Genomic DNA, 19454 nt, shown 5'->3' with positions numbered 1-19454 from the left:
AGAAAAGACAGATATAGATATAACCCAGACCTGCATTTTTAGTAGCTAGTGATACAAGATTAGACAGGCTTTCTAGAATGCAAATATTTTTACACTGCTAAGCAACAACATGCACTTTCTATTCTCTTCTTCTCTTTCATGGCTTCTGATGCTACATCACACTGCCAGGCAAGCCCACCTGGAGAGCAGTCATGATTACACTGGCACTGCGGCATATGGACACATGAACATACCTGAAAACTGGCACTTGGGAATGTAGCCATACAGTGTGAACAGCGGGTGAGCTCACCAGGACGATTCCTCTCGCTAAATTAAGACATAATCCCTGAAAAACACCACAGTCATCCAGCTCAGAGCTCAAAGCATACTGTACTTCTGTAATGAGCGATTTTTGCGCATCATACTTTATAGCTTATGCTGGAACTCTCTGCACTGGTTTAGCAAGGGATGCCTTGAAGGGACAGAACTGAATTAGCATTTCTGCCACTACTGCAGAGAAAGCTTCATCTTGGGGGGGCATTTCTTGCAAACACATCTCATAAATGCTGTCTGCAAACCATCAAATGAGACTTAAAAGGCCTGTCAAAAGTTTTGCATAGCTTTTTACAATGTTTTAATATTAATGAGTCTGTTTTCTTTGTCACAAAATCTACAGGCAGAATGTTGCCAACTTTCCTATTTGCACTCTGCTCACAAGTGCGTTCTTTTACAGCAACTGTTGACAATGTTAAGCAAGCTTTTACAGAATGTTCGTAAAATTCCAACCTAATGATAAATGGTGGTGTACTCAAAAAGTATAAATTACTCACTTTGTGTCAAGTTATTAATGCTACGCTACAAAGCTGGACTATGTTGTTGTAGCTATTAAAAACCAGGCAGGTATTGACAGGCCTGGACTGGGAACTATATTGAGCCCTGGACTTGTCTAGACCAACCTACTATAACCACAATGACCCTAACCCCCACCATGCCAAACTCACCATCACTGCCACCGTATTAACGTTTGATGTCCCAGCAGTTTGATTTTTCACGTAAATACAAAATTATAATCATTTGAAATGAATAGCACACTTTCAATTTAGGAACTGTGACAAAAGTTATGCAATACATCTTGTAATTAGACTGAATGGGACTAAAGTAAAACAACCTTACCAACTTTAATGTTTTTGCTACAATATCAGAGGTCACACCTTCTTTATTCGATTTCCAGCCAAAATGGCAATTAAGTATTATTTATTATCTTTCTACAGATATTTATGAGGAGATTATATCTAAAATAATTCAATTGCATAATTAGGGGGAACATCAAAGAAAAATACATGAAAAAGAGAGTAAATTAGTTTAATAAAAGATACAAGGAAAATGAGACTCCTAACAACCATGCAAGACCTGGTAGATCACCAAAACTATCACTGTTAGATAAACAGCACTTAAAGCTTTCATCTTTGAGGGAGAGGAGGAATCAAGCTCCACTCTGTCCAGCCTTCCACTGTGAGAAGACAACTCAACACTGAGTCTGAAAGGATGTGTAGCTGTCAAGAAGCTTTTACTGAGAAAAAGAAATAGACAAAAAAGAAGAAAATTTGCAAATCCAACAAAGAAGCTGCTGATGTTCTTAGAACAATGGACGGATCACCTCAAAGTCCAGACCTTTACATCACCGAATGTGTTTGGGATTACTTGGATTGTCAGAAGAACGAAGTGCAACCAACTTCTAAGACTGTAGAAAAATATTCCTGCAGATTTCTTTGAATAAGTTTCCCACAAAGAATGGCAGTTGTATTAAAGGTCAAGGGCAGACACACTAATTACTGAAAAGAAAAGATATTATATTTAGTTTTTGAGGCTTCTATGTCATTTTCTGTTAAACATGTTTCTTGCTTTTATGCTGAAAAAGGAAGAATTTGTACTTAATGGCCATTTAGACTGGAAATTAAATAAGTGAAGGACTTTCTTTGCTTTTGTACAGTACTGTCAATCCTACAGATGATGATCCACGTATCCATATTTCCTGTCTTTTTTGATTATTTGAATAGTGAAAGCATAAACTACCACGAGAATGAGGACTGATTCCTTCGCTCTGCTGAATGCTCAGTGCATGTTGTCCACATTTTTTAAAACGCCAAATTATAGGAGGCAACCAAGCCATACCCAACAAACTCTTTTAGCTAGCAACAATACTTCTATGTTATTCACAATCACAGTACACAACTGATTCAAGATGCTTCACTGCAATATCAGTAAATCGGAGAGGAATTTCTTGCAGTGCAGCTCCAGAAAACATAGACATTGCATTAACTCACAACATGAAACAACAAATCAGCCCAAGAGAACATGAAAAAACAAGAGTTATCATCATAAAATAGTCAGAAATGCTGGAGTTACTCAACTGTTGTGAAAAAAACAAAAAAAAACAAAAAAAACTATTTTGTGCATGTCTACTTTCTCAAAGATATTTCTGAGTGATTAAAACAACTCGAATGAGGGAAAAAATCAAATCAGCTAACATTCACATTGAATTCTAGAGAGGTTGCCATAGCAACATTGATGGTCCAGCAAGGTGCGTACACAGTCACACCTCAAGTCACAGTACATGTGCAGACACACACACATGCACAAAGATTTAAATAGCTTTTGGGTATGTATTCATATTCAGTGGGTTGGAAATGTGCTTACGACACAGAAGTATCTGTAAGTGTGTGTGTGCATGTGTGTATGCGTCTGTGCGCGTGTGCGCATCTAAGTGTGTGTGAGCATGCATGCGTCAGTGCAAGGATGGGTGTGAGTGTGTCTGTGTGCGAATTTCTTCACACCCACTAATTCAGGTAAACCGAGCGATGATTACAAACAATTTTCTCTATCACTCCCACTTATGTGTCAACAGACAGAAAAAGAGAGAGAGAAAGATTGGTTGCTGATAAATGTGGGTGGTGCAGACACAGTAAAGCCTGGTCAATATAATGTGATACACTGCCTGCAACTGTCATAATCACTGTTTGGTAAAGCATCTTTTACCCTTTTTTTCCTTTATACACTATATGGACAAAAGTACTGGGACACACCTCTTAATCATTGAATTCAGGTGTTTCATTCAGTCTCATTGCTACAGGTGTATAAAATCAAGACCCTAGCCATGCATTCTACCTTTACAAACATTTGTGAAAGAATGGGTCATTCTAAAGAGCTCATTGAGTGTGGTACTGCAATAGGATGCCACCATTGCAACAAGTCAGTTCGCAAAATTTCTTCTCTTCTAGATATTCTACGATCAACTGTGAGTGGTATTATTGAAAAGTGGAAGTGTTTAGGAAGCACTAGCTACTTAACTACGAAGTGTCAGACCACGTAAAGTTACAGAGCGCATCACCGAGCGCTGAGTGCACAGAAGTCGCCGATGCTCTGCTGACTTTTTGTGGCTCTACTGCCAAACCTCCTCTGGCAATAACATCAGCACAAAAACTGCGCCAGGAGCTTCATGGCATGGGTTTCCACAGCCAAGCAGCTGCATGCAAACCTTACATTACCAAGCCCAATGCCAAGCACTGGATACAGGTGGTATAAAGCACGTCACCACTGGACTCTGGAGTAGTGAAAGCGTATTCTGTCGAGCGACCAATCACGCTTCCCTATTTGGCAGTCTGATGGACGAGTCTGGGTTTGGCGAATGCCAGGAGAACATTACCTGTCTGACTGCATCGTGCCAACTGTAAAGTTTGGTGGAGGAGGGATAACGCTTGTTTTTCAGGTGTGGGCCTAGACCTCATAGTTCCAGTGAAGAGAAATCTTAATTCTTCAGCATATCAAGACATTTTACACTTCTAACTTTGTGGGAACAGTTTGGGGAAGACCCTTCTCTGTTCCATCCTAGTGCTCAAAGCAAGGTCCACAAAGGCATGGTTGGGTGAGTTTGGTATGGAAGAACTTACACACAGAGCCCTGACCTCAACCCCATCAAACACCTTTGGGATGAACTAGAATGGAAATTGCAAGCCAGACCCCCTCATCCAACATCAGTATCTGACCTCACAAATGCTCTCCTGGATGAATAGGCAAAAATTCCCATAGACACACTCCAAAATCTTGTAGAAAGCTTCCCAGAAGAGTAGAAGTTGTTTTAGCTGCAAAAGGGGACTAACTCTGTATTAATGAAAATGGATTTAGAATGGGATGTCCTAAAAGCTCCTGTATGTGTCTCAACACTTTTGTCCCCATATATATATATATATATATATATATATATATATATATATATATACAAAGTTATTTTAAAGTATTATTTTCACAAGTTGAAATTTAGGGGTTAGGGTTTAGGACAGCCACCGCCCGCTAGAAAGTGCCTCATAAACAATTATTTTTGTATATCTTTAGCTTATTATTATCTCAAGTAATGCCTTGGATTTAAATAGATAATAACATCATCCTTAAAATATCTAAGATCTGAATACTTGATTGTCTTTTCTTACTGTGAGGCTGCAGTTTGAACTAATTTTGTAGAATGGTCCATAAATATCATCTAGGCAAAAGATGCAGACTGCAAGTTTATGACAGACTGCACATGCAAAACACAGCTTGCAATATACTGCTGAAAGTGGGCCAGCATACATCAAAAGAATTAAGTTCACACTCACAGCCCACTCTCTCTCTCCCTCTCTCTCTCTCTCTCTCTGTCTCACACACACATGCATGCACACATATTGAGAAGATAATCTTCTTCATTTACTGTACTGCAGTACATTCTTCAAAAGTTTTTGACATGGAAATCCCCCACAGAACAGCATGTGCCTCATTAATCTTTCTACTCAACCCTAACTAAAGTGTGCATAGACACAATCACACACACACACACACACACACACACACACACACACACACACATACACACACACACAGTAAGTATATGTCCATTTTGCTGTGATTTCCCACATGGTATTTTTTTTTATATAATGCACTTCACTGACTGAGCCAGAGCTACAGACCTGACCATGTACGGCAATAAAATGTTGGAATTGCTTAAAAATGTGATGTCAAGTGGTTCCATGCAACTGTGTTAAGCAGCTTCTAAGATACTTGATTAAGTAATACATACTTAATGAACCAGATTAAATTCTAATTAACTGGACTGATTAATTTTTTGTTTCACCCAAAAATGAAATGTTGGATTTGCTTTAAAATATTATGTTAGTGGTTTCATGCCACAGTGCTTTTAAGATGCTCAACTGAGTAAGATGTACTCAGTGAACTCAAGTAAATCACACACAATTGAGTTCTAATGAACTAGACTTCTCTTTTTATGTATTGCTTCAATCTTCATCTTAATATGGTTATGTTCTACTTATTAAAGTACAACCCCAATTCCAAAAAAGTTGGGACGCTGTGCAGAATGTAACTAAAAGTAGAATGCGATGTTGTGCAAATCATTTAAACCATTTTTAAAAGGAAAATACTACAAAGGCAACATATTAATTGTTGAAATTGAGAAATGTTATTGTTTTTCGAAAAATATTTGCCCATTTTGGATTTGATGCCAACAACACATTCCAAAAAAGTTTTACATTTTAAATGAGCTTGGGCCCAGAGAAGGTGGCAGCATTTCTGGATCCTGTTTATATATGATTTGCTCTTTGCGTTTTAGAGTTTTCACTTGCATTTGTGGATGCAGTGGTGAACTGTTTTCACAGACAATGGTTTTCAGAGATGTTCCTGAGCCCATGCGGTGATTTACACTGCAGAATCATGTCTGTTTATAATGCAGCATTGCCTGAGAGCCCAAAAATCATGGCCAGCAAATACTAGTTTTTGGCCTTGTCCCTTGCATACAGAAATTTCTCCAGATTCTGAATCTTTTAATGTTATTATGTACCATTGATGATGAAAAGCAAAAGTTACATTACTCTTGAATTGTTGCACTATTTGACCGTGTAGTCTTTCACAGAGTGGTGAACCCCTCATCATCTTTACTTCTGAAATACTCAGCCTCTCTGGGATGCTCTTTTATACCCAATCATGTTACTGACCTGTTGCCAATCAACCACCAGTTGTACCAGAACTGTACCAGCATCAAATTCAAAATGGGCATATATTTTTCAAAAAATAAAATGATTTGCACATCATTGCATTTTGTTTCAATTTACATTTTGCACAGCGTCCCAACTTTTTTGGAAATGGGGTTGTAGAAAAAGAACATAAAGTCAATAGGTTTAAGTTAGATTTACATAATTTTACTATTACTGTGCTAATGAGCTGTCGTAGAATCTCATTTAGCAGTAAGTTACATGATAACTTGCATTTACAGCCAACAATGTAACTAGGTGGTTGATTGTGGAGTACAGGAAAGATGCACACACAGTGGGAGATATGTTGAGTTTTACTCAACACAACAACACAATTAAGCCAGCTTCACTGACTTACATGAATGTGTAAAGTAATATCAATGAGAGAAATCTGATTAAAACCAACAACAGAGCGATTTTGTGGATACCAGTGTGCACGCAAGAATCTCACTCACTGTGCATGGTGTATAGAGTTGAGGGATTTGAATGTTTTTTAGCTTTCTGTAGAGCAGTTTTGACAGTCCTCTGTCAGCTTTACATGGCCTTAGCTCTAACAGTTCAGATAGAGGAGAGCAGGCAGAGGGCTGAAGTCTCAATTCACAGTCACCCACCCTGCGAATGCCACCAGGACAGACAGTTATGATAGGATGTAATGCCAAACATGACTTTTTTTTCCCACCACATCAACTCTTATTCCAAAAATCTGTTTCCATCACTGTCTTTTGCATTTCACCTTTAATCGATAGACCAATTTTTCCATGTCATCCAAAAGTAAAAACTTCTTTTGTACCATTTAAGCTTTTTTTTCTTTCATTTTTAACTTTCCCACCCAGTTAGAGAGTTCCACCACTCAGCAAGGTCAAAGTTGTTGAGTTTCTATGTACAATAAATAAGTAAAGCTGACTTAGCAGAAGAATGTAAAGCTGAAGAGCAGTGTGACTTGTGCATAAGTAATTCCTTATACTGAGACAGACAGCATAAAGAACAGTTACCTGTGCAAATGAATAAATTAACTACAGAGCTAAGTTTTATTATTTTTTTTAAAATTTGTGTTAAGTTAAACATTTTGACATCTTTTCAGTGTTTCTTTCTGTAATTTTATAGCTTTAGAGTGCTGTGTCTGACGGCCTGATCATCAGACACAACGGATTCCAGGAATACCTCAATCCTCCATGATCAGCAGTTTACGAAGAGAGCCCTCATTTTCCAGTTTGGGGGGAATCTTAGCTTTCGGGTGGGATCTGGCAATGACTAAACTGGGGGGTGATTTTGGCATAAGGAGGCAGCCATATTCGCTTTTTTGGAGTAAGCTCAACTTAAACTGTGCTGTGTAGATGTAACTTAACCTAATGCAGTACTAAAATGTGCTAAAAGAATCTTTGACTGATCTAAGTTAAAAAAAAGACTATGCAAAAGGTTGATCTGAAATTTCAAGTTGATCTGATTTTTAATATTTCACTGTGTTTTTGTCACAGATTACAGATTATTACTTAATACAACTATTACGTAACAACTCAGCATGGTTTGAGACACGTGTGAATATCTACACCTGTCTACGTGTGATGATTTTTGCACAATGCTAATTAGTAGAATGTAAGCTTCCATCACTTGTTTGCTACATTTAGCTCCAGTACAAAAAACTCCGAACCAAACAAGTCTCGGCTGATCACGTTTCCAAAAAAAGTTGACCTCGTCTGCACATCAAAACCTTTGCATTACTTGTACTCTCATGGCATTCTCTTTTTAGAAGGTCTTGTTGCAGCCGGTTTTTCATTATTCATTCACCATTAGTCAGCAATTAGCACGCCAAATCCTGAGAGGTTTCTGAACAGTTCTGGTTTGTTTTGTAGTGTAGAAGCCTTGTTGTTTTCTTCCGTGGTTAATTGATTGATTAATTTGTTGTCTCAGCTCTGATACTCAGCATGTGTACACTGCGAAATTACTTCAGTCAGCGGTCAACATTATCTTCATCTGAAAAATGCAATGTCATAGTGTGGCCTAAAATGTAAAGCTGGGCCTATGGTATGATTTTCAAGCTTAATAAAAATCATAAATGAAGGCCTACTGTCCATGTGCCAGTCTATCAGTATTTTGACCACCGTGTTGTGATGACCCACAGTAAAATCTGTGTGCATGCTTGGCATCTGTACAGACGAAAGCTGATCAGGCCACTCCTCTGGTCATCTGAGACCAAACCACATAATCAGAATTGCATAAATAAATAGCCCTACTAATATTACAAATAAAAATGTCCCAGATTAAATTCTGCTGCCACAGCGGGTTTAGTCCTGAAGTTACTAAGATGTCCTGGTTTTATGATGGTTGAGGGCATTAATTCCATTCCTTACAGGCTTCCTGTTGATTACATCAATAGGAGGTAAACATACTAAGGAGGTAGGGGAAAGTGGAGGAAAATTCAGGTTCATGAAGACCATGGTTTTTGATCATCTTGTATTCTCACAGCAACATCGTCTGTGAATTTCAACAACAATCAAGACAGCTATTACTCAAGATTCATACTGAAGACTGTTTTTGTACCACAAGGTAGCAACTGAACTGTGTGTATAAGTCACAGAATTCACACCTATATTATTTTAATCACAATCTCGGTGCCTGTAACAGCACTATTTTGAAGCAAGTGAATAGCTCACAGTAAGAGCTAAAGTACAGCCTCCACAGGGCAAGGTAAATTATAATGCAGTGTTAAGGTTATTATACATTAAGTTCTAAGTTCATTCAAACGTGTATAACAGATGATATCTTGCACACTAAATGTGATTCCTCAGACTGCAAAAATGCCAGAATATTTTATTCACCATCTGTTCTTGTTCTGCAAACTTTCACAGGAGACATGAACTCACTCCAGCAATCATCTCTAGTGTTGGCATGACAACAACCAAGATGATTGTATGTGTCCCATTAACTAGTACAATTTAACCAATGTTTCGTTTATATCCTACTTCAGCCCATTTTATGAGCTCTGCTGGTTTATTGGGTCTTTACATGATCAAATGTATATATACATATATATATATATATATATATATATATACTCAGTGTGAGTGTGTGTGTGTGTGTGACTGTGTATGTCTGTCTGTCTGCCCTGCGATGGACTGGCGACCTGTCCAGGGTGTATCCTGCCTTCCGCCCAATGACAGCTGGGATAGGCTCCAGCACCCCACCGCGACCCAGAAGGATAAGCGGTTTAGATGATGTATGTATGTATGTATGTATATATAAAAACATTTGATCATATATACCACATATACAAAAAGGGTTAATAATATTAATATAATAATATAGAATAATATTGTTACGAGTTAAAGAGCTCTTTTTCTGTACTATATAGAACGCTTTGTGCTTAAAGTGTATAGTTTTGATGTGAATATTTAGTATTTTCATTATTATTTATTTGCTGTGCTTTCAAATCTACTTAAATCTTGTCATGCTGATATTTCCTCTTCTTCTTTGTAGTCAAAAATAAATTAGCCGCAGTTGACATACTGTGTATTCAGTAATTATATTTATTTTGCTGTGTATATATATTTTATGCATAGTATTTATCTCATCTGGTGTTAACAGTATAGAAATGTATTGAATTAAATGTGTTTGCATCACTTTACCGTTTACCACATTATTTTCATCCAACAAACCTAGGCTGTAACATTTGCAATGACTCCAATATCAGCTCGGTTGTTTCACTTGTAGCAGAGATGTGTAAGTTGCTTGTATAAAAAAAAATCTAGCTCAAATAAAATATTTAGTAAAACTAGGGATACGCAATAATATTGAAGTCATATTGATACCACTAGATATTTGCTTAAAAAAACATTAGTTTTGACCAACATTTCAAACCAATGTAATCAATATGATCAATATGATCACTGAATTTTTACTTTTTATGACAGTATTTAGTAAAAACTAGGGTGCGTAATAATATTTAAACCATATCACATTTTACAAATGTTTATCTATGCATCCCTAGTCAAAATATTAAAAATTATGATGGGTTTGGGTGTGTCAATAGTTCAATCTAGAAACAACAGTTGTACAATAACTCTTCTTTTTCATAGACTAGTAATAATGACTTGGCCATAGTTTTTGCTTGAAATCATACCCTGCAGTTGGAATCACCCTGCAGAAGAAGTGTCTGACTTAAGGCTTTTAATGCACTTACAAGTCATTCTGCACACATTCTGACAAAACTGAAGACAGTAATACTCATAAATATGCACTGCTGTAAGTCTCCTTAAAAGATTTTGTTCAAACAAGAGCTTGAAATATTCAAATATTCTAGACATAAGTGATCGGTGGAATCATATCTCAGTATGAGAATCATAACTGCTTAATATTTGTAAAAAGAAATTTGAACAAATTAACCAGAAAAATGATTTCATGTTCCCTGGCAAGACATTCAGTAAAGTGCTGCTTTGATGTGCAAAACAGCCCAGAATAGAAGTCAGAAAAATACAACAGGCTATAAATAAGTACCATGAGCATGTAATTGAATTTAGTCACATTTCCAAATATAAACAAGTCCGGTAGTAGTGCTGCTGCTGTCCAACAACCATCAATTACATCAATTGCATTTGTTCCTGAACAATGGCTACAGCAAGAGGAACAAAAGAACTGTATAATTTAACCTTCTGAGTGAAAAACAAAACATTTAAAATGTGCCATAAATTTTGTTCAGGCCACATTTTACATATTTTTTCCCCCAATATTTTAAATTCAGGAAATAAACAGTAATTGGGCATTAAAATGTGCAGTGGTGTGCATCGTCTGTAAAGGAAAAAATAAGAAAATCAACAAAACATGTCATTTGACCAGGGGTGCCCAAACTTTTGCATATGACAGTACATACAATATATTAGGAGTACCTAGAAAAATTTATGGAATACAGAACACTATACAAAGCCCAGTATACAATACAAGACACCCCTACCTGTCACCATTACTGCAGGAGATAACAAAGACATGCTATAATTTCATGTAAATTATTTCTCAGTGGAATACATGAAATTCTGTTGAAGGTGCAGCGACTGAACGTTCAACCAATACCATACTTGCGTTTGTAATAAGAAAAAAAGATACTCGTCTCAGCGTTGGCCCTATTGTTGGGAGGACACAAGTTTGATCCCCAGCGATCTGGCCGGAGCTGAGTCTAACCACACCCCATCATCCCGGCCTGATCTCACTTCGCTTGATTCACTTTATTTCATTAGTAATATATGCACATACGTATTCAGAATTGCCATTATATGCTGTTACCTGTGACTCCTTCTACATTCATTATTGCACTGCCTTTTTATCTCAGGCTAGATCTTATTGCATATTTTTGTATATTTCTTGTTGTAAATATGCCTGTAGATAGGTTTTATTTTTTAGGCTATATTGTACCACCCTTAATATTATAACTGTCCTGTGTTGTGTGACTGTTACTGGCTGATGAATTTCCTTCGGGATCAATAAAGTATCTATCTATCTATCTATCTATCTATCTATCTATCTATCATCTATCTATCTATCTATCTTCTATCTATCTATCTATCTATCTATCTATCTATCTATCTATCTATGATTTCTGCAGTGTTATTGGATGAATAATACATATCAGAACCATCAATCAATAACCCTGTGATGAACCTCAAAAATAAATGCATCAAAGCTTGTAAACAGCTGAATTAAAAACACTGACAAGTTTTACAATTAACTGAACTATCACTGCTCGCATGATAATAAAAATGTGCTAACTTGCTAACTCTGCCTGAGGGTCCATGGGATGTGAAATCAGGACGGAAGTAAGAGATAAGGGCTGCGTTAAGAAAACTTTTGCAACTGCTCCTGTCCTCCATCTCTCTTCCCTCTGCTCTTCTAACCCAGAAGAACATGGAGGAATCAAGGAGAGGAAAGGAGCAGAAGGAATGAGCAGAACAAGCAATTATTGGAGAAATGAGACAGCTGATTCCATTGGTTTTCTGGTATTTTTTGTTGATTTTCTAAGCTAAAACATCCTCTTTAGAAAACAAGCTTACATATTTTTTCTTCAAATGTTAGTGCAGGCTTTCTGTTTATTTTCTTTTAATGTGAGTTTAACATAATGAAAAAAAAACAACATAAAATATAAAATGTGCCATAACATTATTGTCATTTAGAAAATCAACAAAACATGTCATTCAACCAGGGGCGCCCAAACTTTTGCATACAACTGAGTGTATTGTTCTTGATAAGACAGTGTGCAGAAGAATATTATATGTAACTTAAGAAGTAATCAGATTATCTTAAATTGAACCATTCATTCTGATGGCCGAAGCTGAATCATTACAGAGCCTAACATTTTAACTTTGAACTCAAATGGCGCTAATTATTAATAACCAAGACTTTCGATATGAAACCCTGAACTTTGAAGCGCCGAATGAAAGGGTGTGAGAGAGAGACTGTAATGTACAGTGTGAGAGCTGGCGAGTGAGTCATCTGTCACACAGCCAGTGCTGCTTGAGACTGAGGCATAAGCAGAAGAAGCTGTGCAGTGCCACAAAAAGCTAATGAAGGAAAATGTGTCTCTCCATTAGCACCCTAGTGCTAGTGCACCGCTAAAATTAGAGCAGAGGGCATAACACCAAACAAGTGGAGGAGAGTGGTCTTTACTAGGGAGCCTTCCATCAGCTCACTCTCTTCACGTTCTACACTTCAGCTCATGCTGTGTTTAAAGAGAGTGCCTACCTAAACAATTTCCAGTATACTTGATGGAGGCTTGTGATGTTTTGATCTTTCAGAATTCTATATGCAAAAGAAAAAGCCTTGAAAGGACCTGATATACTGCAAAAATGGTATCTTGCCAGGTAAAATGATCTTAAATCTAGGCCGTATATGTAATATTTCTCATGTTGATATTGTTGTAAGCTTATTATAAGAGTATTTAACTTATTTCTATTTTTTATATTATATTTTTATTGTTTTAAGTCATTTTATCAGGTACATTTATCTCAGTATAGTGGCAGATAATTTAGCTTGTTTCATGCACATTAGAGCAAGCAAAAGTGACACTTGAGCGATTTGGGGAACTTAAATACAACCTACATAGTGATGATTACATAGTGATGGTTTATTTATTTATTACTTAAGACTGAAGTTTCTGCTGCTTATTTGAGTTTATGAAAGGACTACCAGTCATATTTCAAACCTGACAACTGACATTGTATTAGTCAGTAAAGTGCAGTTTAAATAAAATTATTGAAGTATAAAACTCACAGATAAGATGTGAACATTTAAACTTGAAATTATACTGGTTAATTTTATTGGTTTTCAAACCTTTTAGGCCCCTTAACATCAGTGTTTGGGAAAGGGAATTTACAACACAGACTCACCATTGGTTAACATAAGTAGAGAAGTTAAGCCAGTGTGCTCAGAAAATCAATACAATGTCAGATTATAAATTTGAGGACTACATTTTCTGCACAAATGACTCTTAACTATATATGTTTGAATCTGATTATATGCATAAAGAAATGCAACAGTTGGAGGCTGGACCTCTTAGCATGAAGATGAAGTTAGTTTCTTATTCGCCTGCTTCTTATTCTAATTTTCTGTTTCACCTTAAATAGTGCACCATGTAAGTGCTGGTGAAACTTCTGGTGCGCAACATTCAAGGTGGACTGGAATGAAAAATTCCAGTTAAAAGCTGGCAAATAGGAAGCCAACTACAGGCTTGTCCTCTCAGCTACGTATGGCATGACAGTATATGAGCACATCAAAGATGGAGAAAAGTTCATTTGAAACAAGTACATTAAGATTTTGTAATGCATTTGTGAAAACAGTTTTGGTGACACTTTACTTCCAGTCTTTGTTAGCACTGTTAGCCTAGCAGATACAGATCTAAACTAAACAAGCAAAATTTAGACACCAAACTGGCTGATCCACTGTGTTTGGGGTAAATGAAAAATCATGTCAATTTGAAATAAGGGGTGGGGGGGGGGTCTCTTGAAGAAGCTTGAAGTTTACCAGACATAATCATAAGAAACATGCTGTTTTGCATTCAGCTCAGTAGTACTACACTGTTTTAACAGCCACTGTTGGAGCTGATCAGTGGAGGAGCAGGAGACCTTCGCATGGTAAAGACATAACTACACTTACACAGGAGTTAAGATCTAGTGTTAAAGCATCAATCTCTCCATTACCAGATGTCTTTACCGCAATAATGTCATTATCATCTTTCATTTCAATCTCATTAAGATGCCACTTGATTTTAATAAATGTAAATCCCTTGCATAAATGTTAATGATTGTGCAAATAAAGTTAATCAAGATGGTGCTTCATTACTCTTTATGGGGTATGCATAAATCAGACCAGGAGAGGCCTTGAGAAATGAACAGAATGACTGAGGTAAGTACTAAAAAAACACAATTCACCGATTGTTCAGCATTTCCGCATAATTGAATCGTTAAGATGCAAGTTAAAGTCATTCAGAGTGGTTTGACACGAAATGGTTTGTTGTAGAGAAATTATATCAGTGGTGCTGATGGGAATCAGGAGTCATCATGTCTACAACACAAAAACAGACACTTTATTTACTAATCAAAATGACAAATAAACCTGCACATGAGATTTTTTATATGTAATGTTTATTTGAACAGTAAAAAAGTGATAAAAAATCTTTGCGTATAGTTTTGCCAAAATGTTTTGGGGCACACTTTATCTCAAAACTATCATGAAAAATGTCTCAGACAACATATTCCTAAACACTTCACATAAGAACTGTCTGTGATGTAGCTTTTAGAGGAATTAAAATCTTCAGCTATCTGGTTCCCATCACTACATTTGTGAACAATTCTGACTCTGTAAGTTTCTCTAGAATGAAGCATCTCTCGTTGAACCACTCTAAACAACTGTTTACATCTCAATGATTGGGTTAAAAAATCTATGGAATTTCCCTTTGAAGAGCCATTCACTGAAATACTTCAGGGAACCAAGAGTGTTTCTTCTATGGCATCGCTCCAGAGTCATAGTACCTAGGCCTAAATTTCACAACATTTAATGCACCCACTGTACTTAAACCCTTAAACCGCAGCAGTTCAAATATGGGCTCATATTTTACTCTCCTACTCTCATAGTACATAAATGTGCAAACGTCAGAGCCTGACCTTCATTTATTTCATTTCCAGTCAAAACAGCCATTAAGTACAAGCTACTTATTTTTCGGGAGGTGTTTCTAAAGACAAAGTAAAATGAAAAAAACAGGAGTTTCCAAAACTGGAGTTTAAAATCTATGAAAAGAAATGAGAGAAAATGGAACTCCTAACAGTGCAAGACCTGGTAGACCACTAAAATGTCATGAAAAACAGGGCTTAAAGCTTTTATCTTTGAGAAATATGTGAAAAATCAAGCTCCACTCTTGCTTCAGATCTGAAAAAATCTACAGGTGTTTCTTTCCATCCTTCAACTGTGAGAATAAAACTCAACACTCTGAGTCTGTAAATATGTGTAGGTGTCAAGAAGCCATTACTGAGAAAAGCGAAAGGAAAATTCAAACAAATCAAACAAAGAAGGTGCTGGTGTTCTCAGAACAATAGACTGACCACCTCAGAGTCCAAACCTCAATGCACTGAATGCATTTGGGATTACTTGATTGTGAGAATAAGAAAGTGCAACCAACTTTTAAGACTGAGCTTTGGAGGTGTGGGAAAATATCCTTGCAAATTTCTTTAATAAATTGAAAGCAAGACTCCTGGAAAGAACGGAAACTTTAATAAGGGTGAAGGGTGGGCACACTAAACACTGAAAAAAATATGCTTTTTTTTCATGACAATGAAAAATTAGTCAATTGCACTTAATTTCTGTTTGGACTGGATATTAAATAATTGATGGGTGGTCTGTAGGCCTGGGCAATAGGGTGATATATTCGGATATCGTCCATGATGGAGAACTAACACGATGGCGATACATGAAAGACAATAATCGTCTTTTGGAAACGAGAACCGAGAGAGAATTAGAGAGGACTAATTTACTGTTAAGTGGCTTGTAAATATGTTGGGAAACAGAGTTTTGCGTTAAGAAGTGTGCAGGCATGTGCTTCAATAGTCCATTTTAGTTTATATGTGGTTTTACTAAAGCATATACACTAAAAACGGACGAGAAATTGGGTCAAAGATGCAGCAGACCGTGTGTATTTATTTAGTTTGTGAGGGGGTCATATTATCGATAATCCCATTTTTTTAACTAGAAAATATCACGCTTATTATTTTAATCACCACCAGCCTAGTAGTCTCTGACTTTTGCACAGTACTGCAAATTAATATTAAATTAGTTGTTACTGAGTCATATAGCTACTGAATATTAAGACTTATGACTAACAGCTAAATAGTAAATTCCCATTTTACACGTTTTAACAAGTAAGAAGCTGGACTACATGTTCATAAGCCCTATAAAACATGTTGTAGACTGAGACTATAAAGTGGATGTTCTTTTAAAGCTTGCACTTCTTGCTGTGTCTGTCCCTCCCTGCATTGATTCCATCTCCACAGATAATTCCCAGCTGACCTACCAGGACAGATAACCACAGACAAAACAAGTAAATAAACAACTACATTTATAAATAAATAAGCCCTTGGACGTGCTCAGCGGACTTGGCCTCTTAAGAATGAGTTTGGCCTGAGGGCGAACAACTTGACCCCCACTGTCTCAAAGCCACTCTCCTTGGCCCACTTCCTTCTCGTTCCCTATCTCCTCTCTCCACTTCCTCTCGTTTCCCTTTTACTCTCTTCTCTTTCTCCCTTACTCACTTTTTGTCGTCTTTCATCCCTCTGCCCCACGAATCTCTCTCTTCTCACGCTTACTCTCTCGCCATCCTCATTAAATGTCGATACGGCCCCGCTCCATCCTCTCATCCTCCCCCTCGGCGTTTCTTCACTTCACACCTGAGCGCACCGCCAAGTCTGAACAGACTAATGGAAATTCTGTCACAGCCTTGAGAGACATTACTCCTGCTTCCTGAACACCCCCCACACTCACACTTCAGCACACACCAGCGTGCACACACTACCATGAAGACGTACACAACCATAGACAATGACATTAAGGGAGAGCAGAGCACAACCTAACACAGGGTAAAGCGTAACTGATATTTTATACAGTTAAATATGTTCAAATAGAATGTGTTTTTGGTCATCTTCTCAATCTCCAATAGTAACACCATTGGCCAAGAATCCGAACAATATTTATCAAGACTCATCATGAAGATTTGTGTTTTTTTTCATGTTTTTTATCATAAAAGTAAAAGTTTTTAAAAAGCTGAACATTACAATATGCTACTGAGAGTCTGAGCATGTGCTTTACTGGAAGAGAAGACCTTTTTTGTACAAAGCCTTCAACACATTCAGTCTCACAAATTGCCTTAAATTTGAGTAGTGAAATAGTGCAGAATCTTGAATATTTCATCTTCATTTTACTTGTCATAACCTTTTTAAAAAGTTTAATTTTAAAAGTCTCAATTTTAAATGTTTCAAAATTCTAAAATGTTCTGTTGTTGATTTTTATTTTCAAGTTTAAATGAAAAAAATTCCCAGATTTTCAATGAGGTCTGATTTTTGCACCCTACTATATATATCGTCGCTCCAAAGAAAAAAAGTATCTCCAAAATGATAACTTTAGAGGAAAAGGCAAAAAGACTCCTACCTTTCACTGTAAGCTAATGTAAAGAGATTTTGTTTCAAGAGATTTCAGAGCATTTCTAATGGTCCATTTATCATGAAACACAATGTAAAGGATATATATATATATATATATATATATATATATATATATATATATATATATATAGGCTAACTGGCCACTTCATTGAGTACACCTACCTTGTATCTTAAAAACTCCAGTTTACACACACACCCATACACAGACACACACACACTCTTCCCTCTCATGTAACTGCATCAACATCACTGCTGCCAATCACACTTGTCAAAACATCGCCAGAGAGACAGAGAGAGGAGTGCGACGAGACAAGCTGGCTTCAAAGAGACAAAGCACTACTACAGACTGTGTGTGACTGAGTGAGAGAGAGAGAGAGAGAGAGAGAGAGACATGGAAATACTACTAAGATCAAGGTATTATTTGCACTCACTAAATGAAGCAATGAGACTCAACTATAATGTCAGCATCATCCTCAAACAAACGTGCAGTGCATTTCATGCCATTTTTACAACCAGTCATGTGGACTTAAGTCATGTGACTTGATCTCAAGCCATAAAATGGACTTGACTTAAATTATTGATCATATGATTTGCAGGTGCAGATACAGTTACAAACATCCTGATGTACAACCAGAGCCTTTAAATTTCAGTTAATGTAATCCTAAATTTGACAGAAAACCTTTTCCTAATGAGACTTGGAGGCGTTAAGCTCGAGACATGTGACTAAGCTAGACCTGACTTCAATACACTAAGTTGGCACTTGTCTTAAACCTTGCCCATAATGCTATGAGACTCTAACTGAAACGTGAAAGGGCAGTAAGGCTGTTTCATTCTGCAGAGCACAGACAAGAAAAAAAATCCTTGTTCAAGGGCACAGTGGAAAAAGATTTAATGAATGACTGCACTGGGGAGCAACCTAATGTTCATCCATGTAATTGGCCTAGCTACAGAAAACCACCAGTTCAAATTTTTATATGTAAGTTGAAGCTATTTTAAATGATTTTGTAGCCCACTGCACAAAACAATGTGAAATAGCTACTAACCTCTGTGAGGTGTGGGTTGGGGTTGAAGCCGCACTGATTGCAGACGGTAGTGCGACACTGGGTGCACTTGTTAAAGTTGGGTGCTCCATCAGCACTGGTCAATTCTGTGGTGTTGCAGATTGGGCACAGCTTACTGCTGGGCATGGGGGCTATCTGGGGGACAGAGTAGGGTGAGCTAGGTGCACTGCCCCGGTCAGGAGACACTGATGGGGATCGACCCGATCGTCCTGCACTGCTGCTGCTGAAGTCCACCTGAAGGTTCCGTCTAGAGGCATGCTGACCGGGACCTTGGTCATTTCCAATGCCGTGGCCGGATGCTTGAGTCTGTGATTGAGGGGTCGGTGAAGGTCTGGGGCTTTCATGGGTGGCCAGTCTGTAAGGGTCTCCGCGTCCTGATACGCCTCCCATGCCCCCCATGCCACCCATGCCCAGGCCACCAGCCGTTCCAACACCACTGGTGGGCCCATAGCCTGCTTTGGGGCTTGGAGGCGCTCCAGACAGTCTAAAATAGAGCAAGACAGACAGAGAAAAATAGAGATCATCATTTTGCTGTTTAACTAAATACATCATCAGCATTCAAGTCACGAGTCTGGAACCACTGAAACACAGTGACTGATTTACTGCATTTTTTTCATTAAGAATACATGGTAAGAATACACAGTCTAAGCTTTTCTCTG

General features: G+C 37.5%; 1 protein-coding gene across 1 annotated transcript in view; it reads right to left on the bottom strand.

Annotated features, from left to right (window-relative positions):
* The window catches only part of bsna (bassoon presynaptic cytomatrix protein a), a 153073-nt gene extending 134071 nt beyond the window's left edge, over nt 1–19002 (bottom strand). Inside the window, exon 1 of the mRNA XM_036578665.1 lies at nt 18778–19002. Within this exon, the coding sequence (XP_036434558.1) occupies nt 18778–18921 (144 nt within the window). The 5' untranslated portion in view covers nt 18922–19002. The remainder of the gene's footprint in view (nt 1–18777) is intronic.
* Between the last annotated feature and the right edge of the window lie 452 nt (nt 19003–19454).

This window comes from Colossoma macropomum, unplaced genomic scaffold, assembly GCF_904425465.1.
Source record: "Colossoma macropomum unplaced genomic scaffold, Colossoma_macropomum, whole genome shotgun sequence".
In the NCBI taxonomy this organism is placed as follows: domain Eukaryota; kingdom Metazoa; phylum Chordata; class Actinopteri; order Characiformes; family Serrasalmidae; genus Colossoma; species Colossoma macropomum.
Note: the sequence above shows the minus strand (reverse complement) of the source record. Positions and strands in the feature narration are given on the sequence as shown.